This window comes from Cynoglossus semilaevis, chromosome 5, assembly GCF_000523025.1.
Source record: "Cynoglossus semilaevis isolate Cse_v1.0 chromosome 5, Cse_v1.0, whole genome shotgun sequence".
NCBI classification, from domain to species: domain Eukaryota; kingdom Metazoa; phylum Chordata; class Actinopteri; order Pleuronectiformes; family Cynoglossidae; genus Cynoglossus; species Cynoglossus semilaevis.
The window spans coordinates 18167762-18190489 of record NC_024311.1 but is presented as its reverse complement, the minus strand read 5'-3'; the positions used below and the strand labels follow the sequence as shown (position 1 = coordinate 18190489).

At 42.2% G+C, this 22728-nt stretch overlaps 3 protein-coding genes across 3 annotated transcripts in view; 1 reads left to right on the top strand and 2 right to left on the bottom strand.

The window, feature by feature from the left end:
• Positions 1 to 4122: 4122 nt before the first annotated feature.
• serf2b (small EDRK-rich factor 2b) lies at positions 4123 to 6412 on the bottom strand. The gene is made up of 3 exons (XM_008310908.3): positions 6259 to 6412; positions 4759 to 4867; positions 4123 to 4549 (listed from the first exon to the last, which is right to left on the bottom strand). The coding sequence occupies exons 1-3, from the start codon at positions 6263 to 6265 to the stop codon at positions 4477 to 4479; spliced, it is 189 nt and encodes a 62-aa protein (XP_008309130.1). The 5' UTR covers positions 6266 to 6412; the 3' UTR covers positions 4123 to 4476.
• Positions 6413 to 7450: 1038 nt separating this feature from the next.
• On the bottom strand, positions 7451 to 10309 carry LOC103379390 (C-reactive protein-like). Its single transcript, XM_025055758.1, has 4 exons — positions 9018 to 10309; positions 8749 to 8803; positions 8365 to 8467; positions 7451 to 7999 (listed from the first exon to the last, which is right to left on the bottom strand). The coding sequence occupies exons 1-4, from the start codon at positions 9189 to 9191 to the stop codon at positions 7483 to 7485; spliced, it is 849 nt and encodes a 282-aa protein (XP_024911526.1). The 5' UTR covers positions 9192 to 10309; the 3' UTR covers positions 7451 to 7482.
• A 9491-nt stretch (positions 10310 to 19800) lies between these two features.
• LOC103379389 (RNA polymerase II elongation factor ELL2) overlaps positions 19801 to 22728 on the top strand; it is a 16943-nt gene continuing 14015 nt past the window's right edge. Inside the window, exons 1-2 of the mRNA XM_025055881.1 lie at positions 19801 to 20063; positions 20542 to 20589. Of these exons, the coding sequence (XP_024911649.1) occupies positions 19887 to 20063; positions 20542 to 20589 (225 nt within the window). The 5' untranslated portion in view covers positions 19801 to 19886. The remainder of the gene's footprint in view (positions 20064 to 20541; positions 20590 to 22728) is intronic.

Here is a 22728-nt window from a genome sequence, read left to right as displayed (position 1 = left end):
CCTCCACCTTAACCTCGGAGCCGCTCCCACCTCCACACAGAGCTCGTGTCAAACGTGATGCTATGCACATATGGGCGTCGTAGTGACGGCTGAACAACAACGACGTCACTGCTGCGGTGACGCCAGTAATCAATGCCATTCCACCTTAACAGTCAGTACTTCAACAGGGTTGAATGCTGTGCCGTCGATGTTGTACATAGTGACCACTGAGATGCTCGTCGTTCTAAAAGCCACGGCTCCGTCTGTGACTTTAGTCCTGAGTCTGAGTGGATCCTCAGTCGAACTACACACTGTACTGGACATGAATGTATTCTCACCTTCAGCGCTCGACTTCCCCTCCACTGGTGCAAGTTGTTCATCCTTCGTCAGGGTTTTGTTTCAGGGGTCCGACCACCAGGGGGCAGCACAGAGGAGGTAGTCAATCACCTGTGTGGCGTGTCCGTGGGCTGTGCCGTGGGGCAGGGCGACAGCTCTGCCTCAGTGAGTGACTGACTCCATCAGCGTAGAGTAACTGAGTAACTGAGTAACTGAGTAACTGAGTAACTATTAGACAAATGTGGTCTTGCCTGCATGATTCCTTTTTTTTTTAACTGTCGTGTACAAATAACATTGTGAACCGTATTTTTTGTATCACTGAGATTGTGACTGTTGTTTTATTATAATGTACATAAAAAGCACTTTATTTTAATTTTCTAAGATAAGTGAATAAAATAAACCTGTTTTGAGACGTGCGCTCGTCTGTCTGGTTTACTTTTTAAAACTGTCCTAAAGTTAATGATGGGTTATTGTTTTTAGGTTAATGAATGTGAGACAATTTATTTGTTACTGTCCCAGTCCCCCATGGACGAACTCCCTGGACCATTTAGGGGTCACAGGCCCCTGGTTGAAGACCTCTGCATTAAAGCATGTCGTTTGTCCTGGTCTTGGTGGTGAACTGGTCAAATGTTAGTGAAATTCAAGACCCCAGGGTTGACGATGATTGCTGTAAGGCGCGAGAACAAACCACCCGTACATATATGGACGTATTTCTGAGTTCTGGTTTGTTCAGCGCAGCTGTTGCAAATATTAAGAAACATCATCTGACTAATGACTACAGGCATTTACGTGGGACATCTGTAGACGTCCTGGCTGCTTGGAGGATTCCCAGTTTGTAATTATCATCACAAGAAGAAGAAGAAGAATCAGTTTTATGAACCACATTAAAGCGAAGAAAAAAAGAAAACTCAGAAAATCAGCCGTTAATGTGAACCAACAGATGTTTGTCTCTGAAGGTTCTATTGTTTGTGTTGAGAACGTCGGTTCCTCTAGTTTCTGGTTTCATGTTGACCATCTGGTCTCTTGTTGGCAACAACAAGGATCTGTGTTTCTGCAGAAATCTCATCAGAGACTTCAAAGGAAATGTTGATTCCACAGATGTGTACGGTGACACCGTCAACCTTTTGTATTCTACCATCGGCCAATCGTTATTATCGGCTTGATATTAGCTCATTATGTCATATCCGTAAGAATCGATATTGGTTTTTACTCCGATAACACAATGTGCCCTTAAAATAGTTTTGGGGATAAACGGCTGTAGATTAAAGTGAAAGTCACTAGATGGCAGCATTGCAGATAAATAAATACATATTACCAGGCCTATATCGGACTATATCGACATATCAGATCAGTCGGTGCTTGGGGTGACATTTCTGTGATATATTTACCTTTAAATAAACATGTAGACGACGCTACAGGATTGACTGCTGATGCAGGAGCGCGTGCTGAGGCTCGTGTCAATGTCACCTTACTCTTGTCCTTGAACTCCAGGAATCCCAGGCCTCCTGACTGTGTGGAGGCTCTGATGGTCCAGGGAAAGAACATGAAGTGATGTTTTTGGCCTCTCGTCACTCACGCTCTGCTTTTGTTTTTTGTTTTTTTTTGTTTGTTTTTTTAATCTGACAGCCCCTCAGAGTGTTCCCTCCCCGCTGATGCCTGCTGACAGATTCCATTAACTTTCACCACCGTCCCCTCATCTGCTTTCACAGCACATTTGACAAAGAGCAAAGGCGGTCATTTGCTATTCATTATTAACAAATCACTGCAGCGTGAAAAGTGCCTTTTGTTTGCCACCGCCTCCAAAACAATTACAGTCTCCTTGCGTTCGCGGCTGTGATTGGATTGAGGATTTCATGGCAACGCTTCAGCAATGATGATATTGAAAAGAAACAGATTGAGTTTTCACAGTCAATAAAAGGAAATCAGTTCAGTCTCATCCTCTTAGGTCTCACACAGCTCACCCGGCCATGACCTGGAAAATCTCCTCTGGAAAGTGATCCACAAATAGAAGTGGAAAATTGTGTTTGTTTGTGTTATTGACAGTCCTGACTCTGTCTGTGTCTGTGTCTGTGGACACACTGACTGTTGTTGTTGTGCTGTGAATCCAAACGACATCTGAAAATATCCTACGGTAAAACTTTTTTATTCTGAGTCTAATTTGGTGAAGTTAAATCTTCTTTCTTTTCATCCATCATTTCACTTCCAAATCATTTATTTCACATTAGCAGCTGCTAATGGTGTTTGGAGAATTAGTACTGATGAAAACTGATGTGGTGGAAAGGAAATATAAACAAGAGAGTGAATTATTTATTTACCTTTATTTAACCAGGAAATCACATGTGGACTCTTTTTTAAAACATCTGCAAAGATGTCAACAATTTTGTGTTTTTCTGTCAATATGGGGTGCTATGTGTACATTAATAAGGAAAAAAAATAAACTTAAATGATTTTAGCAAAGAGCTGCAATATAACAAAGACTGAAAAATTTAAGGGGGTCTGAATACTATATATATATATATAGTGTGTACTGTGTACTGAAGAAATAATTTAATGTTATTTTTCCCTGTGACTTGGTAGAAACTAAGACACGAAGAGCTGAGACGAATGCCTTGGTGTGGGCTCTACTGCCACCCTGTGGTCAAAGTGTTTCCGCATCCTCGTGCTGTTATTGGCCGCTGACACACCTGGCCCAGTTCCAGTGACTCTGGCAGAGTCCGTGCAGTGTTACACAACACAGATGCAGCCCTTCCTTAAACCACAGCTCTGTGGGCGGGTGTTATCGGCTCCGTGGTCCGTGCTGAGCTGCATGTAAACACTGAACCAGCGCCGGTTCACGTGAGTGTAAACGTCACTGCACTTGGACGTTGACGTCAAATATTTATGCAGTTTAGACTCGGACATTTACAGTCGTCCTGAAGATAGACTTGTATTTTTAATCCATCTATCATATAGTTAAGAGTATCATCAGTGTAAAACATTAAGTGGGAGCAGCTACATGGATAACATACATATATGAGAGATATTTTAGGATGATTTATTTTATGTACAAATTCATTTAAAGACGGTTTTTGTTTGTTTGTTTGTTTGTTATAATAGAGCACACGTTCTGCTAATAAAAACTGCAATCATTCGATGTTGATGTTAGAAAGTTTCAGATGATTTCACTGAGGGAGTATTTTTTCCCCTGCAGATTGGAGTTTCTTTTTTTCTTTGTCATGAATCTATAGTTTTTAACTTCAGAGATTCCGTGGAGACTAAGTCAGGGCTCCGTGAAGGCCAGTCTGTGACTCCGACTTCTGCTTTCGGAGATACATTTTTTTTCCAGGAACAAAGTATTCTTTAAGTTAGTTGTCAGATGGCAAATACATTCTACATATTTCTGTCTTCATAATTCTTTTCACCAGTAAAATGTCCAGACGTGGACATACTTTGGTTTCCTGTGAGGACGGTGTTCTTTGGGTTCAGTGTCTCTCCCCATGTTCTGCAAACACAGGCAGCATCTTTGCAGGTTATTTATTTGTTGATATGTTTCAGGTTGTCGTGTTTTTATGCTCCAGTCTGGCTTGAATACTTTGTTGATTGTTTGAATATTTGTGTCTTTTATCTCAGCTGTCCTCCGTGTGCTTTTACAACAGTTTTCTGTCTACAGAACCCAAAGAAACCTTGATTATTCACACACTGTACCACCATTTTACACACAGTAACTTCACATTTTGTTTTCTCCCAGTTATTCTTTAGTAAAATCCATTCCTTAAGATAAAACACTACGTATTTAAACACAAACATTCAAAGTCATTCAAGCAAACATGAACTAAAAAGATACACTTTATTTGAAACCAGCGAGGGACATTTTTGTACAAAAATACACACGTGTTACGTTGATGCTTCGTGTCGAGGATTGTTCATCTTTCTCCTGCTGCTCAGACAATGGTCCACTGCATGCAGCACCACCAATTGACAATCGATAACTTGCTGAGATACATTTTACCAAGTAAATTAACAAATCCAAAAAAACAATGTCATTTGCCACAGGGAAGAAGGTAGGATCCTAGATTGTTGAGTCTAGACAAAAATGACAGATCCTTTTTCATAATTATCAGGAGGAATGCTGAACACCAGATGCTCTGGAAACATCAAGCTGCTCCATTCCAACTTCATTCTCTACTTGGACTGTGTGCTGCTTTTCCCAGCCTCGTCGGCCTTTTTCTGCTTCTGTTTCATTATCTCGGCATCCCTGGAAAAAATGCCAGAAGAAAACGAACGTTAGTCCAAACACAAGGCTTGTTGTTTCTCACCACACACAGTATACGTTAACAAGGTATTTAATACACCCTCAGACCATCAGAAACACACTGTATGAGGAAAGATCTAGAGTAGAGTCAGACAGACAGACAGACAGACAGACAGGCAGACAGGCAGACAGAGACATGGTATGTAGCCCACCTCTGCTTGCGTGCAGCAGCAGACAGCCCATCTTCGTTCCTCTTCCCTTTACCAGTTTCATTCTGCTTCTTGGCATTCTTCTGGCGAGCGAGTTCACGTTGGTTTCCTCCTGCAAGGGGAGAGACGACGGCACGGCTCAGGTGACCACGAACATGTGGAACATGAGATACATACACACGAGCAACATTTATGAATGCTAATTCAGAGTTGTGTGTTTTAGTTGTGTGGAGCGACAACACAATTTTGAATGTTTTTTTCTGCCAACAAAAGTCCAGATAAACTAAGTAACAATATGGTTTAATTTGTGACAATATTATCAGTGAATGGTACCATGTGCACAAATGATTTTTTTAATTTATTAAATATAAAGTCACAATATTACCAAGCTAAGGCACAACCGCCCATCATGGTGAAGAAGGAAAAAAGACATTTCCTGCTTCACCTGCAGCTCAACCTCAGAGCTTTTATTGTCCTAGATAAGAGTCCTTTTCTAAACGTTGACTCAAATCAAAATGTTCTTTATACAATAGCTCAATATGAGCTGAAGTTGAACTTGCAGCCGTACAAACATGAGCTCCATCCTGGCCCTTGAACCTGTTTTTTTTTTTTTTTTTTTTTGTTCCAGTCCTTAAAGTTATCCTCCTGTAGATCGTGATTTTGCCGGGGGACAAATTGTTAATATGTCGAATCAATGATCTACAGGTTTATGGTTCACCTATTTAAACAATGTTACACAATTGAATTGTTTTCAATTACTGGTTGTTTCCATGGTGTCAAACCCACACGTGAAAAACAACAATAATTTCCTGTTCTTTTTTTTATATGTCCTAAAGGTAAAGGCGATCGTAGATCTTATGAGGACAATGTATCACTAGACCACAAGACACTCGAGGACGGTTTTATAAAGTCCAGAGCCGAGACCGTCAGAACGGTGTGGCAGCAGCCGACGTGGCAGAGAGGCGCTGCTGAGCAGCTCCAGGACGGACAAAAGCTCAAGAAGCCGCGGAGCATCCTCCACTACTGTGTCGCAGAAAAGACAGGTGAGAGGAAATGACGAGTCACGTCTGGTTCGAAGGACGAGCAGAGAAACAATGTTGACAAGCGGGGCCACAAAAAAAACCCAAACATTTTCAGTCAACAGTCGACCGGGTTCTTGTTCTGTGACAGGCCGAGGATCGGACTAACTACTGGACAACAACGAGAACAACAACTCGTTGTCCAAGACAAACATAAATATGTTCGGGGCTTTAACAGATTAGTGTCGTAAATGACGCAACGATAGTCAATTTTCTTCCATCCCTAACACAATCATGGCTCTGTTTATGCAACCAAAACAAGAGTGTAGTAACGTAAGGGACTGGCGGTGTCAGCAAATAGACGGAGCCCAGGTCGGACAGTGTCCGTGACGTGAAATCCCGTATAAAACGTGAAGCACGTACAACGTCACATAAAGCGGAGTATAACATATCTCAAAAAGGTAAAATGTCTGACGATACTCACTGGTCATTGTTATAAATGATACCTCCTTCTCCGAATAGTCGAGAAAAGCTCAGCCACAGGGCCGCTGGCTCCCGTTTCTCCAATCGCTGTTGTTGCTGTTTTCTCTGTTCTCGTCCCAATGTGTCTGGCGTCAAACCTACGCGAGACTTCCACGAGAACCAGAACATTCCGTCGACTAGGCTTTCAATGCGCAGGCGCACAAGTAGGCGTTCTTGATCATGATATGATTATAATTGATCATTTTAACATTTAAAAAATGCATCGGGCCTCTTTAAAAGTAACTTGTAACTGGATTTAAGAATGTTTAGTATCGTTTACCGTCCTGTCACACAATAGTAACAATTCAATCTTATATTAATCATATGCTTAAGATTTAATCTTAAGTGAAACTTAGAAAAGAGTCCATGTGAAGCCACAGGTATTTTTTTATTATTTAAAATATTCAGTTCAAATATTATTATTATTATTGTAGTTGTTGTTATTATTATTATTATTATTATTATTATTATTATTATTATTATTATTATATACACCACTGGAGAAGCCTTTAGGTGAGAGGTTCAACACCTTGTAGAAGCCAAGATAGTCCAGTTCCATCAACTTAACTGCTTCAGATTCTTCTTCAGTGAGTGTGCAAATCAGTAGTTTTTATTTCTTTATTGAATTTTTGTCAAATGATGCAATAAATCAAGATTAATCACAGGATATCATTACAAATAAATCTTTTCATTGTTACAGAGCACACCTTTTGACTACTGATTATGATCCAAACACGGTGTTATGATGTGTTTCACCAAACAGAAATACAACTAGCCACCAAGAGTTTAAAGAACTTTTCATAATTTCTGCAGCATATCATTGTACAGCAGTGTTTCCCAACCTTCTTTGAGCCGTGACACATGTTGTACATTAGTAAAATCACATGGTTCAAACGAAAATGTAATGAATATATAATGATCTTCTAGTTTCATTTTACTCACAATATACCTACTCAAATCTGAGCCTGTTTAGTTGAACAAAATGTTGATTTACTCACAGGAGTTGAAGAAAGACGCTCACAAAGATCTCTCTATTGTTTAGCCATTTGCTGCCATCTAGTGAAAGGTATTTACTTCAAAAGGGTTTTTTTTCCACCTAACATGTTATGACTTCTCATGTGCTGCCACACAGTGGTTAGGAATCACTGCTGTGTATGATATTGCAACAAATGTGGTGAACGGTGGTCTACCATGGCTGATCTTCTGGGTCATCATCAACAAAGACCTCCCCAGTGGTTGCATAGTCGAGGGACCCCCAGTTGAACACATCTCCTGGGGTGAATTGTTTGCTCTTCATGTAGCGTTGGACTTCAATGGGAGACAGGACGTTGTCCCACACGTGGAGATCAGAGATCATACCGACAAAAGACTGAGACGCAACAAAACCTCCACCATGAGCGTCTTGTTCTTGACCCAGAATGGTGATGGGATGACCTCTGATGGGCGTTCCTGATATGAGGAATTTCTTCACACTTGGTTTACCATCTATCCACAGCTGAGCCAGTCCGTCACCAGACTCCCAGGTGACACACAGAGAGTGCCACGTGTTCTCTGGCATTGGCAGTGATGTGAATTCTACACTGTGGTCCAAGGCAAAGATTCTGAGGACATCAAACCTGGTTTTGTAGATCAGCATGGCGTTAAAATTTGTTGGAGTAGCCAAGGAGAAGAGACTGTAGGTTCTCGTCTGATCGGAGATAAACCTGGACAGGAAAAGACATTTGTAGAAAACTGAGGCAAAAAACATTTATGTTGAGCAGTGGTGACCAAAGTGGGGGGTGGGGACCCTGGAGGTGCAGAGTTATCACAGGGAGGTGTAGGAAGGCAAAGAATTAATTTTATTTATTTGTCACACATTTGGAAAATTGCAATGATTTATAATTTGATTTTCTTTGTTTTCTAGCAGTTTTGTAGGAATTAAAATACATCTACCAAAGGGAGGCGCTGCTGTAGAGGTACAAATGTAGAGCCGTTCATATTTTTAGTAATTTCCTTTTTGGCTGAATTCTAGTTCTATGAAAAAGAATTAACAGATAACATAACAGTGTGTAAATTCCGTGTGCAGTACCTCATACAGATGGTGAGGGCGGTAAACTCGGTTTTGGGTGTCAGGAGTTTTATGTGATCCGTGTCGGTCTCCTTGGGGAAAATAAATGCTTTTCCTGATAGATCTGCACAGAGGTGGAAGAGAGTGAAGAAGAATACAGATTACATACCAAAAAAAAAACAACTCAATACTTTTGTTAACACATATCTTTAGGAATTTTTCTTTAAAAAAATGATTTTTAATTCATTGTTTTCTAATTCGATCCTTTGTTTATTGATATATTCTCAGATGTGCCACTCTTGTCAGTTTGAAGACATTTTGTTTAATATAAAGAGATTTGTTTCCGTTTGACTAGAAATTAGCCTTTAGTCGTATCAGGACGACACTTGGCAACGGTTGACGTACCTATGTGAGCAGCACATGTTGCAAGAGCAACAACCAAACAGAACAGTCTCTCCATCTGGAATTTGAGAACAGTCAGTTTTAGTGTCACTTTTAGATGAAAACTTTCATTCAGAGATCAGAAAAGCTCAAAAAATAACATTCTTTAAATTTCCCATCATCTAACCTCATAATCTCATATTTGTTCTACATACAAGAGGAGAGAATCATCCACAAATCATCCATAGCCAAGCCAGTTTTGAAGTAACAACGTTTTGTCATGGTATATTTACCTTGTATTGATTTCCTTTCACTCTTAGACTGGAAAACCAAGTGTATGCTGTGCAGGACGTTCGTCCAGTGTCGTATTTATACAGGATATGATCCCTCCCAGTTGATCGCTCTTTACAGTTTATTTTTGTTTTTTCACATTTTACCTCAGGTGACAAACAGGCATCAGTCGTCATCCTGGAGTCTATCACCTTTTGTTGCTGTTTGTTTGTGCATTCTCACGCAACTCTGACTTCCCTTAATGCCTCTGCTATATATACATACACATATATATATACACATATAAAAGAGTTTCTAACTTGACTTACATTTCAGGTCTATGGGAAAATGAAACAAATTCCGTTTATTTATATTCTATTCCTAATCCTGTTCAGGGTTTTCAGGCTGATCCATCACAGGGTCGTAGAGAGAGACTCACATTCAACCACAATCTGATCTCTACAACGTGAGACTATGTTCAGGCTACAAACAACTAAACAATTATTGACAATAATAAAGAAAAAACAGTCATTGACATGTTTATATTTCATATCTGAATATCTAAAGAAAATACCAGAATTTAATGTCAAAGGTTAAAGCAGGGGTCACCGACCTTTCTTTAAACTGAGACCTATGTAAACGGTACTGACAAATCCGAAGAGCTACGTTTTGATACACACTTGAATGATGTAATCATCATTTTGTAACCAATCACTCTGCACTGTCAGGTTCTGGGGCGTCCAGTAGGAGGCGCTCTTCTTACCGTGATAACTGAACCCACTTGTACAAATATAAATGTAACTGATTCAGCACGTCTGGTCTTGTTGGCCAGTTTTACTGCTAGAACCTACCCCACCACGGGCTCCATGAGGGGCACCCAGGTGGTACCACGTTGGTACGAACGACTGATGACGACTCAATGTTTCTCTAACTGTAATTGTTCTCTACGTGTGTCTCAGCAGATTCCATGAAAATATGAAAATAATAAGTAAAAATAACACGCATACAAATGAACACACGGACACGCAGGTCCCACTGTGGTTAAATTCAAAAATCCAAATGTAAATAACATCACTGACTTTTGTACTTGACCTGACGAAGGCAAAACAAATGGAAAACAGCTACGTTAGCAAACCTCAGCCATATTTAGCTTAACCGCATGACGTGTCCCTAGTGTCCAAACACGGTTCTACAGCCCTGGCTGTGAGTGTCATTGACTCTGGCCATGATTGGTACTGCAGGGAGAGAGGAAGAGGCATTTACACCAAAACACATTGAAACAAAATCCATTGATAAAGTTGTGAGGGTGAAAAGACACACAGGAAATAATTACATTGATATGTTTTGATATGAAATATTATTATAGTCATTTTCTCATTAAGTTCTAAAATGGGTCGTTTTATTATGATTATTATGATTATTATGATGATGATTATGGTTATTAGTCTTATTGCGCTCGTTAAGGCAGTTAAAATCCTAAAGGCATTCAATTGTCTTGTAAGTGTTCGACAACACATGACCAGCAGATGGCAGGCTGCGCTCGGAAAACGTTACCTCGACGAACTAATCATTTCCACTGCACTAGAAAATAATATATTTAAGTAGATAATCGTGAATAAAATTTAATGTTCAGAAATGGGAAATTGTATTAATCAGTTTAATTAGTGATGTAATTTTAACTTTATCTAAAATGTCTTATTGTGTTTTGATCCGTTCAGTGTAACGATCACTCATGATGAATGAATTCGCTGAGAACAGATTTCTCTGCAGCTTCACTCTGAACAGTTTAGTCAAACACGTCCATTTGTCTGATTGAACGAGTCGACACAGACACGTAAACAGTTACAAAGGTTTAAAGGTTCAGTCCAGGAAGTTGTCACAGAGATGTTTATAAAGACACGAAGACGTCATTCAACGAAAAGCTGATAATTTATGTTTTCGCTGGAAAAATAAATTAAAGTCTCAGAGTGAGGAGCGGACTGGGTTCTGGCTGAAGACTCGAACTCTATTTTAAGAACATAATTACTGTTTGAAAACAATGAGCCACCAGACTGTAACTGCTGCTGTTACTGCTGTTACTGCTGCTGCTGTTACTGCTGTTACTGCTGCTGTAACTGCTGTTACTGCTGCTGCTGCTGTTACTGCTGTAACTGCTGCTGTTACTTCTGCTGCTGCTGTTACTGCTGCTGTTACTGCTGTTACTGCTGCTGCTGCTGTAACTGCTGATACTGTTGCTGCTGCTGTTACTGTTGTTACTGCTGCTGCTGCTGCTGTTACTGCTGCTGCTGCTGCTGTTACTGTTGTTGCTGCTGCTGCTGTTGTTACTGCTGCTGCTGCTGTTACTGCTGTAACTGCTGCTGTTACTTCTGCTGCTGCTGTTACTGCTGCTGTTACTGCTGTTACTGCTGCTGCTGCAGTGATCCAGTCAGAATTCAGTAAAACCCAGAGGTCAGTCCTGATCCACTCCTCAGTATAAACTTATTCTTCAGTTCAGTTCAGTTTAATACATTGCAGTGATGTTATGATCAGTGTCGTTTAAACAGTGATTCTTTCTTACTCTACAAAGCACTGAATAAAGTCAGACACATTATTTATGGATTTTGGAGGAGGAGGTCTGAGTCTCTTTCATTTTGAATATTTCCTTTATGTGTCACATCAGTTCAGGAGAATTGAACTGATTTGGACTGGTTTTTATTGTCATTTATGAGCAGAGGAAAGTTTTATTTTTACTACTCTTTTTCCTTTTTTTTTTTTTCCTTTGGCCACTGGTGGCACTGGTACTTAGGATTGAGAAGGGCAGCAGCTTTTATTGACTCACAGATTGTTGACTCTGGCTTCATGCCTAAAGTTCGTCCACGGTGTCGTATCTGGAGCGTGGACATTTCTGTGAGGCCTGGTTCTTCTTCCTGCTCACAGTCCGACCTCTGAACATCTGAACATCTGAACATCTGAACATCTGAACATCTGAACATGTGAACACGGTGCAGCTGGTGTTTGGTCCTAAACCTGATGTCAGTAGCTGTTGAGAAATCTGCTGTGGTTTTCTGTTGAGCACACAGGAGGACTCATATTTCGTTTTATACGCTGGCACCGCACCAGCCCGTGTCAGATGGTACCTTTCCCCCACACAGATTGAGAAACTCTGGCCTGGTGAACGACCGCCACATGTGCAGTGGAGCGTGAAGACTTTAACAGCGTGTAGAACAGCGTGTAGAACAGTGCGGTCACTTTATTGGCCTGGTGGCGACACAGAGCGGCTCAGGATGTCTGACTGGGACTTGTTTTGCCCACAGCTGCCCTCAGAGGCAGCTTCTATTTCTGTCTCCCACTGTCATTACCAGCACCTGCTCATTCTGACAGTGTGGACTGGGTCCCTGCTGCTCTCTTCATCTATACAGTTCAACACTCGGCTGAAGGGGGCGCCAAAGGGGGGGGGGGGTCCATAGATTATCTAACTGATGTTGAGTTTTAATCAAAATATGAACTGACACTGTTGACAACCAACAGTTCATTGTCCAGAACAGGTAACAATAACATTTCTATTTCAAACATCCATCTGTGATACAGTCTAAATACAAACCAGTGAGGGTTTTTTTTTTTTACAGTTTTTGGATTTCATTGTCTGATTTTCCTTTTCATGATCCAGAAATATTTTTATTATGAGACAAATTTGTCCACGGACCAGGCTTAAAAAAACAGATGCAGAATTCTGTGTTTGCTTCTTATTTTTGGCTGAAGAAAATCTATTGTCTTGTTTTTCTGCCTCTTTTTTTTGGTGTTCAATTCTGTTGTCAAGACACAGGATGAATTTTAAGAAAATGAACGTGTTAATTGTCTTTAATTGTCCATTAATTGTTACGTTTTCTTTTGGTTATTTTAACCTACGACCTACAGTCGACCCTGTTTAAATCTGTTCTGATGCTGATCCTGAAATAACCAAACCCCTGTCCCTCCTGTCCTTCTTGTCCCTCCTGTCCCTCCTGTCCTTCTTGTCCCTCCTGTCCCTCCTGTCCTTCTTGTCCCTCCTGTCCCTCCTGTCCTTCTTGTCCCTCCTGTCCCTCCTGTCCTTCTTGTCCCTCCTGTCCCTCCTGTCCTTCTTGTCCCTCCTGTCCCTCCTGTCCTTCTTGTCCCTCCTGTCCCTCCTGTCCTTCTTGTCCCTCCTGTCCCTCCTGTCCTTCTTGTCCCTCCTGTCCCTCCTGTCCTTCTTGTCCCTCCTGTCCCTCCTGTCCTTCTTGTCCCTCCTGTCCCTCCTGTCCTTCTTGTCCCTCCTGTCCCTCCTGTCCTTCTTGTCCCTCCTGTCCCTCCTGTCCTTCTTGTCCCTCCTGTCCCTCCTGTCCTTCTTGTCCCTCCTGTCCCTCCTGTCCTTCTTGTCCCTCCTGTCCCCCGTCCCTCCTGTCCTTCTTGCCCCTCCTGTCCCTCTTGTCCCTCCTGTCCCTCCTGTCCAGAGCTCATTTTAACACCAGTTCATGCTGCAGCGACTGTGGCCACAGTTTCTCTTCTTCTCTCTGAGACGTTTCCACAGACAGGTCCAGGTTCACGGTCCAGGTTCAGGTCCAGGTTCAGGTCCAGGTTCAGGTTCAGGTCCAGGTTCAGGTCCAGGATCAGAAACACGTCTGAGGGAGACAGAGGAGCTGGAGGAGTACTTTGATACAGCTGGATGTTTCTTGGGGTCAGAGTAAGACGTGTTCGTCAGTATCAGTGTCTACATTATGCAACACTTCAACTCTGCACCAGACATTAGGTTTTCAGCAGCTCAAACCCACAGCGTCTTCTTCTGGAGGACAACACTCAAACTGGCTGCAGTGTGTGTCATTCCTGAAATAATTGTTTCAGTAAAGCAGAGCAAAGAAGAACCAGTGTGGTCTGGTTCACGTCACTGTCACCAGACCTAACGCTGTGTCACCTGTGGACCAGGACTGAGCCTGACACTGTAGGGAATCAAACAGGACCCAGGAACAAAAGAGGTCACGTGACCGTGTGCTTCTGAAGAGCAGATGTTGTAATGATTGACACTGAGCTGTGGAAACAGCTGGAGATGAGGAGGATCAGGAGGAAGAGGAGGAGGAAGAGGAGGAGCAGTGGAAACTGTAAAAATGTCTCAAACACAGGCAGAAAATGTTCTGTAAAAGAATGAAACGTTAGTGACTGAGGAGCAGGTGAAGGTAGTACTGTAGTACTATAGTACTGTACTACTGTGGTACTGTAGTACTGTGTTCCGTCTCTACTTTGCAGTTTTTCTTAGAACATAATGTTTCTCAACCCATGGTTCTGTTCATGAACCTTGGACCAGGGTTAGCTGCAGTATTTTTATTCTACAAATATAGTCTGACTGTTGGCTCCTCACTCTCTGAGTGGATGTAAAATACAGTGTCTGTGTCTGTGTCTGTGTCTGTGTCTGTGTCTGTGTCTGTGTCTGTTAGCCCACACAGACTGGTGACCAGTCCACAGAGAACCCTGTGTCAGTGGAGAGTCACTGCAGCTGCAGCAAAGGTTGAATCTACAAAACCTTATTATTTTATTACAGTAAGTAACAAGAACGACAACAAAAATAAACCCTGTGTCTGTTAGCCCACACAGACTGGTGACCAGTCCACAGAGAACCCTGTGTCAGTGGAGAGCCACTGCAGCTGCAGCAAAGGTTGAAGGTTGAGAGTAAGGTTGAAAACCTTATTATTTTATTACAGTAAGTAACAAGAACGACAACAAAAATAAACCCAAATAAACGTCCGGCGACAGATGAACAGACAGTCTGTCAGTGAGTCAGGGTGTTAATGGTACAGTACAACATCAATCCTCCGACGTTCCCAGAAGAGCGACTCTAAAAGTGGCATCCCATATGTGTTAGCCTCCTCCATGGCAACTGATCTGTACCAGTGCCTCAATTAGCTGAGTGTTAGGACACGTGGGACATCCATCTCTGTCTGGAGACAAGGTTCGACGGGGGGGGGGGGAACACCCGCAGACAAATATTGTGAAGGGAGCAGGCTGATGTTTGGAGCTGTTCCCAGGACTCCTCGGCTCTGAGAGCCAGGATAATGTGGATAATCATCAGCACTTAACAGAGGTTACAGTTTGATGCTGGTGTAACAGAAATGATACCACGAAGCAGGCAGAGGCACGACCAAATGTAAAAAAAAACAAACAAAAAAACAAACAAAGTAAAACATGAACACAATCTTTAGATTTTCACAGTGAAACACAACAGTTTAGAACAGAGAAATGTTGATTTGACACGGACTGAAACCTGAAACAGATGTCCTTCCTGTCATGTTTCATTCTTACTCAGAAATCCAAATTCTGGTTCTTTGTTTTTCTCACACCTGCAGTTGGTTGGAGTTCCACCACGTCTCTTGTCGTTCTGACTCCCACCATACAGACCTACAGATCTACAGATGTTGATGCAAATGTAGACTCATTCTCACCAACATTTAAACCAAATGACTGAAAGTCACACATCAAGCATCAGTGCATTTATCTCAGACCAGCGTCTTTGTCTTTGTCTTTGTCTTTGTCTTATGGAGCTCAGTGCTGTTGAAAGAGCTTCATTTTTTGTGTTTAAATATTTAATAGAAGAAAAGAAAAAGCCAGTGAGTCCAAGACAAATACTTCACTCATTATGTTCTTTTTGAGGTTTAAAGGATGACTGTGACAGTGATGATGATGATGATGATGATGAACAGTGGTTGACGATGACGAAGACGCAATTAAAAAGTGCCACAATTAAATGACGCTGCACCGTCAGGGAGTTTAAAGCACAGGTATGTGTGTGTGTGTGTGTGTGTGTACAAGCCGTGGTGACGGTGACGTTGATTAACGATGTATAGAAATATCGTTAGCTTTAACCATTCAGACAGGCTGTGATGTCAGCTGTGATGTCATCAGCGGTGGATTTCAGGGCAGCTCTTGTCGGTCTGACTGATCGGTCGCACCTGCAGCCTCACTGTAAAACTGAGGCTGTAAAAAACACCTGGGTTCTGCCTGTGTGTGTGTGTGTGTGTGTGTGTGTGTGTAGCTCCTCAGAACAGCTCCTGTCTTGTGGGAAAAAAAGTTTTCTTTTGTTGTTTTTTTTTTCTGCTAATTTTTACTTTAAAGAACAAACAGAAACATCTCAACAGAGACGGCGCTGACTCAGCCGTCATGGCTGTGGTCAACACCACCACCTCCAGATGGTTGCTTTTTTCCCCCCAAATATTTTTCTTTGCGGTGTCGTCTCTGCCACTACTAAAACAGTCAACATGAACACATTGTCTGCTGAGAGCAGCTTTTAGCTTTTATCTGTGTACGTCTCAGTGCACGGAGTGGATGACTCAGAGATCTCAGGCGTCTGTGTAACGTGTAACGTGTAACATGTAACGTGTAACACTGGAGACAGGGTCTGAGTTTAGAATCAGGATTTCTGGAGTTCACTTAAGTGAAAAAGAAAAACATGGTTTCCATTGGCTGACACTGACTTCAATGATTCATAAAGGACGCGGTCGAACATCTTTAATGACGTTACAGTCAACAGTGTCCAGGGATTTTTAAGTCCACGTTGAAACAGCTTCAAGTAAAGCCTTGAAAATCTTTGGTATTTTAACAGCAAACAGTCCTTGATTATTTCCAGAACCTTTTTTTTTTTCCTGTTCCAGCTGAAACATGTGTTTACTGATACTTTCACCCTAAACATAACGTCCTTTTTACACAGATTCTGGGAACTCTTCGTGGCTCGTTGTTGTTTCTGTTTCTGTCCTGACGGGAACTCTCTCTGATTCCTCACGTCCCAGTTTGTTTACAGTGAGTTTACTGTGAGGAGAGCGGTCTGCTGAAAGGTCACCTGGTCCTGTGTGTGGGAGCGTCTGTCGTTAAAAAAGAAAACATGTCAGTGTGACTTGTTGGACAGACACGACCCTCTCTGCTCCTCACACTCCTCAGCTGTGGTGGAACTGGACCAACAACTCCAACCAACACAACTCTGTTCCTCCTACATCATTTAAAAGATAATCCCACTCCCCTTTCTGTGGCCTATAAATTGTACTAGGGGGCGCTGTAGTTTTTGGAAATGTGTTTCTGACTCGCTCAGTTTATTACCTCAGTTCAACCTCGCTTCAAACAACAACCATTAATAGACCGGTTCATTATCACTGAGACAGTGAAAATAAACCATGTTTTTCCATCAAGTCACTTGTTGTCTGTAAATCAGCAGACGTTTAAAAACAACAACATTAATTCCACTTAACTCTGATTTTTCTTTTCTATTTTTTTGTTCGTTTGTCTCCATGACATTAGCTCACACCCCCTCCCTCACAAACCGTTAGTGTGGTGAGGTGAGTTATTTTCAGATTTTCTTTTTCTTTCCATAACCTCCGGTCCTTGAACAGAACAGAGCGGTTTGTTCTGTAAAGATGATGATGATGATGATGATGATGAAGTCGATAACAGGACAAATAACACCAGGGTATGATGATGATGATGATGATGAAGTCAAAATAAACACCAAATAACAAATAACACCAGGCTCTGCCTGTTACAGGTGTCCTGACTCTCTGACCTCAGGTGTGAATCCTCTCTCCGGGGGAGGGGGGGGAATCACCGACCTTCTACACAGCAGATGGCAAACCACAGACAAAGAGTGGATGAGACAGATGAGCCAGGTGAAGAAGGGGGTGGGATGGGGGGGGGGGTAATCTCCCCTCTCCTCTTGTCTGCTCCAACAGACCAACAGACGCCGGTGGAAAACATCAGTGTTGAACGTTTTTATTTGACCTCAAACTAATGATCAATTTAAGAAAAAAAAAAAAGTCTTGTGACTTTAAATGTAGACCAACCCACCTGCTCCATGTTGCCCTGCAGTAACACCCCCTCCCCCCCCGCTCCTTTTGTACTTTCATTCAGGGAGTAGCTTACATGTCAGACTCATCTGTTTCTCAAACCTCCACCACCACTCGTTGGCGCTCTCACCGTTACACAAACACTTGTGTTGCTTAGACGTCCCGAACAATTCAGCCCGGTCGTGTTCTTGTCCTGTGAGACACGTGGCTCAACAGAACCAGGTCGAGTGTCCTCAGAAATAGGTTTATTTATTAACTGCTGCTGTTGTTGTTGGTGTTGGTTCTCCTGCTGCGTCTCAACAACTGAGAATCAGTGAAAAAAAAAAAAAAGAAAGGCAGAGAGGGAGGACCACCAGTTAGACCTGCACCGAGGCAGTGGTTTGAATCCAGACTGTTGGAGGTTGGAGGTCTGCCAGGTCTGCCTCTGTCCTCTGTCCTCTGTCCTCTGTCTTCTGTCCTCTGTCCTCTGTCCTCTGTCTTCTGTCCTCTGTCCTCTGTCCTCTGTCCTCTTGACCGCATGATTATCACCTGTTATTTTGACTAGTTAGTGGCCGCCTGATTATCACCTGTTATTTTGACACTTCCACCTGTTTATAGAGTAAATATAAGAGAGTGGACTAATCACCAACTAGTTAGTGTTTTCAGAACGCTGTCACTGACCAGTGAGAGTTTCCCTGTTGTTGTTTTCTTGTTTGTTTTTTTATGTGAATCACAGAGAAGTCACCAGACAGAAAGTGGAGCAACATTTATGATCAGCGTACGGTGTTCATCAAACCAAGTGTTTCTCTCATATCAGATCAACAACAGTTCATTTTGTGTGAAATCAGTGCAGTCATTAACCCGACCCAAATACTGCTTTGGTGAAGAGCAGCCAAACTGGCACCTGAATCCTGACCTGATTAGATTCAAACTGAAGAATGAAAGTTATGTGTTAGTGCTTCATTAAAACATCGTTACCCACTGATTGCACTCCTGACGTTCAATACTGTTGCCCTGTTCAATGAAATGTTAATAAGCACCTGTGCTGACCTAGTTACCTGCCACAGGGCGGCGTCCTGATGACAGTGTCATTAGATGACGAATTCTGGAAGACGGTCGTGAAGAGAATGAACGTCAGGTGTGTGATTTGTTTATTCAAGGACAGTGACTGGACAAACAGGCGGTGGACTCACGTTGACAGTTGGACTGTTACGATCGGTCTCTGTGATGTAACGTACTGTAACGCAGCTGCAGATGGTTCAATCAACAGAACGAGCAACCGTTGACCAAAAACAGTAATGAAACTGCGTCGACTCTTTGTCCAACTGTCAGCTGTCGGTCCAACACGTCTTCTCAGTCGTGTTTGTGTCTCTGCTGTGGTTTTAAATAACGACACATAATTATATAATAACTGTCCTCTTGACCGCATCTGGATTATTTAGTTTTAGGAAAGATTAAAAAAAAGAAACATCACATTTGTGATTTAAATGATTCACTACCTGGAAAAAAACAAAAACCAAAAACACTGACAGCTTCCAGTGTTTGTTTTTTCATGGGTGAAACGGCATCATATGTTTTGCATGGCTTAGTAAAAAAGTCTGCCAGTCATGGTTTTAAATAATTCAGAAGAAATAAAAGAAAGGCAAATATTGACTTTTTATTTACGCCCACGGTCGAACACACACACTTCAGGTCTTTATCCTAACTTTTGGAACTGGATTGATTTCCTAGATTTCTTATTTTGACATTTTACACCAACAATAATCAGTCACATTTGTAGAAACACATAAATGAAGAAAACGTTTTATCCTGATGATAATAAAACTACAACTACACATTTGTATTTTCCTACATATAATTTTTTTAAATTATTTTAATTTTAAATACATTCCTGAATATCGTTTCCTGATTGTCACTTGTACATTATTATTTCTGAGTCAATCCAACAAATCTCTAACGTCAGCGTGGAGCCACCACAGTTTACCAGCCGTGGGTTCACGCTGCTGCTCAAGCCCCGCCCCTGCCGTTACGTCACAGCTCGGAGCGTGCAGAGCCCAGGGAGGAAAGCAGCTTTAATTGTAGCAAAGCAGAGAGAAAAAGCCAGCGATGGCTTCGCTCAGGCAGGAGCAGCGATATGGACTGTACTGTGGGAGGAATGACAGAAACAACCACCGCCACAACAGCAACAACAACAGCCACAACAACAACAACAACAGGACGCTGTTCCACGTCAAACTGACAGACACGGCTCTCCGAGCACTGGAGGCTTATCAGAACCTGAAGGTACCTGTCTGTCTGTGTCTGTCTGTGTCTCTGTCTGTGTCTCTGTCTGTGTCTGTCGGTCAAAGTTGAGCTTTTATTTTTAAATCTTATCAAAGTTTAGTTGCTATATTAGTTTTGTTTAGTTTTAAACTTCTTCCGTTTGGCGGGCTTTGACGGTAAAAGGAGACTCGCTCCGCTGCACAGCGGTAGGGGGGGTGGGGGGGGGGGGGGGGGGGGGGGGGGGTGAGGGGTATCAGCTGAAACCTAGGGTTAAATATTTCAAGTCAAAGACAACTTTTTATATTTTTCGTTTTTATTTTGTGAAGTTTCTTCATAGAGAAGTGTTTTATGTCAATCACTGGGGTTTGTTATGTGTAAGGGACCATCGGGGGGCCGGGAACCCTAGGTTGGGAGTCACAGATGAATGAAATGTCTGACTTTATGACTTGTACACAACATACTTCATCAGATACTTCATATGTACTTTGTTCTTCCTCAGGGATCTTTACCAACTCAGCCGTCAATTTGTTTCAAGGGAAACCAAGGGGTGAGTTTGGTTTTGATTTTTATTTGATTTGATTTTTTTAAATCCTTGTATTTCTTACGTCTGTAAATGCATAAACCAGCAGTCACTGAAGTGAGGTTGAACCACTGCTGCTCTCAGAGCTCAGAGCTCAGAGCCGCTCGTCTCCAGCTGATCGAAGGCACAGAGGTTACTGGGTCAGACTGGAGACTGTGGAGAGGCTTTGTTATGTCAGTGAGCAGCGCTGGGAAAAGGAGGGGGGAGGGGAGGGGGGGAGACGGAGAGAGGGAGGGAAGACATGCACATGCAGAGAGAGAGAGAGAGACAGGAGTCAACAGAGCTGACAGGAGTGGAGTGAACCACCTCCACCACTGACATCTTTACAGTTAGGTAGAAAAATAAAAACATAATCTCATGTATGCATGTTACAAACACAAACCTTTTTTTAAAAAAAAAAACAAAAGTTTTTATCTGAGTTTTACAGCGTGACTTATATTTCTGCAGAGAACAAAGAGTTCATCTGAGCAGTGAACTGTCACAGATTTGTGTTTCATCTGCAGCAAAGATGGAAAACACACTCTTTACCAACTTTAACTGTTGTCATAAAAACAAGAGCCTGAACTAAAACTGACACTTGATGCTGTGTGTGTGTGTGTGTGTGTGTGTGTGTGTGTTATAATCAAATAGTTGTTGTTGTGTTTCTCTTGGAGAGACTACAGAGAAGTTCAATCTTAGGTTACAGACGGTACAGACTCTTCAACAGTTTTATTCTGGACCTAAAGGTTCAGGTTTGATCCAAGGTTTTAAGTTTGGGCCAGAGTTGGACTCAGAGCTGAGCCTGAAGTCTGGAGAACCAGAACCAGAACCAGTTTTATTGGCCAAGTATGAGCACATACAAGGATCTGACTCCATCTTAACATGGCTGCAGTGTTTGCTTTGATTATTATTCTTTATTTTCTTCTTTATTTGTGACTGAAGAAACGACTGTCGCTGCAGAAAACTCAACCCAAACCAAACAGAAACACACGACAACATCAAACTAATATGAAAGTCCTGGTAATGACTGAGGGATCGCAGTAAATTCCACAGCTCAGAGCTGGAGTTATTAACACAAATGAATGTTTACAGGTAATTACAGGAGCCGTAGTTTGATTACAGTCTGACATCATGACTTCAGTAAGCTTTAAATTCTCTGTCTGTCTGTCTGTCTGTCTGTCTGACTGTCTGACTGACTGTCTGTCTGTCTGACTGACTGACTGTCTGACTGACTGTCTGTCTGACTGTCTGACTGCCTGACTGACTGACTGACTGACTGTCTGACTGACTGACTGACTGACTGTCTGACTGACTGACTGACTGACTGTCTGACTGACTGACTGACTGACTGTCTGACTGACTGACTGACTGACTGTCTGACTGACTGACTGACTGACTATCTGACTGACTGACTGACTGTCTGACTGATTGACTGAATAGTTGTGTTGTTTTTGCACGTGTGTGTGTGTGTGTGTGTGTGTGTGTGTTGTTGGCGTCCACAGATCATTTCAGCTCTGACCAATCATCAATGTCTTTTTATCCTAAGATGCATTTGGGTATCTGTGTGTGTGTGTGTGTGTGTGTGTGTGTGTGTGTGTGTGTGTGTGTGTGGCCAGACATCATGTTTATTCATGTTCCACCTCCTTGTTCCTCCCTCTCAGTCTGTTGTGTAGCAGTCGTTACTTAGACCAGAGTGGATACTCAGACCAGAGAGGAGTGTCTCAGGGCTCTGTGTGTGTGTGTGTGTGTGTGTGTGTGTGTGTTAGAGACCAAAGGAATGAAGGCATATTTTTTCTTCAAAAAAAAAAAAATACGTGTGTGTGTGTTCCAGTGTGTGTGTGTGTGTGTGAGCCCACAGCCCCACCACTGTGTGTTGCCTCATTAGAATAATAATGAGCAGAGAACTGAGAGTTGAACGACCTTAAATGAAGTTGGTTTTTTAAGCCTGTCTCATAAAACGTCAGTCCAGGTGTGGTGTCGTGGCCCCAGGGTTTATTTGTGTCCAACGTCCAACAAGTTTCCTGCTGTGGAACTAATAAAGTGGAGACAGAGAGACGCAGACTGAAGACCAGAAACATTCAGACCAGAAACATTCAGGACAGAAACATTCAGACCAGAAACATTCAG

Excerpts from the sequence above, each read along its gene's own strand:
- serf2b (XM_008310908.3), bottom strand. Across the intron at positions 4,550-4,758 it reads GCTGCTGCACGCAAGCAGAG|GGATGCCGAGATAATGAAAC; the intron begins GTGGGCTACATA and ends CATTTTTTCCAG.
- LOC103379390 (XM_025055758.1), bottom strand. The coding sequence starts at position 9,191 with ATGACGACTGATGCCTGTTTGTCACCTGAGGTAAAATGTGAAAAAACA. Across the intron at positions 8,804-9,017 it reads TGAAAGGAAATCAATACAAG|ATGGAGAGACTGTTCTGTTT; the intron begins GTAAATATACCA and ends CTCAAATTCCAG. Across the intron at positions 8,000-8,364 it reads GCCCTCACCATCTGTATGAG|GTTTATCTCCGATCAGACGA; the intron begins GTACTGCACACG and ends TTTCCTGTCCAG.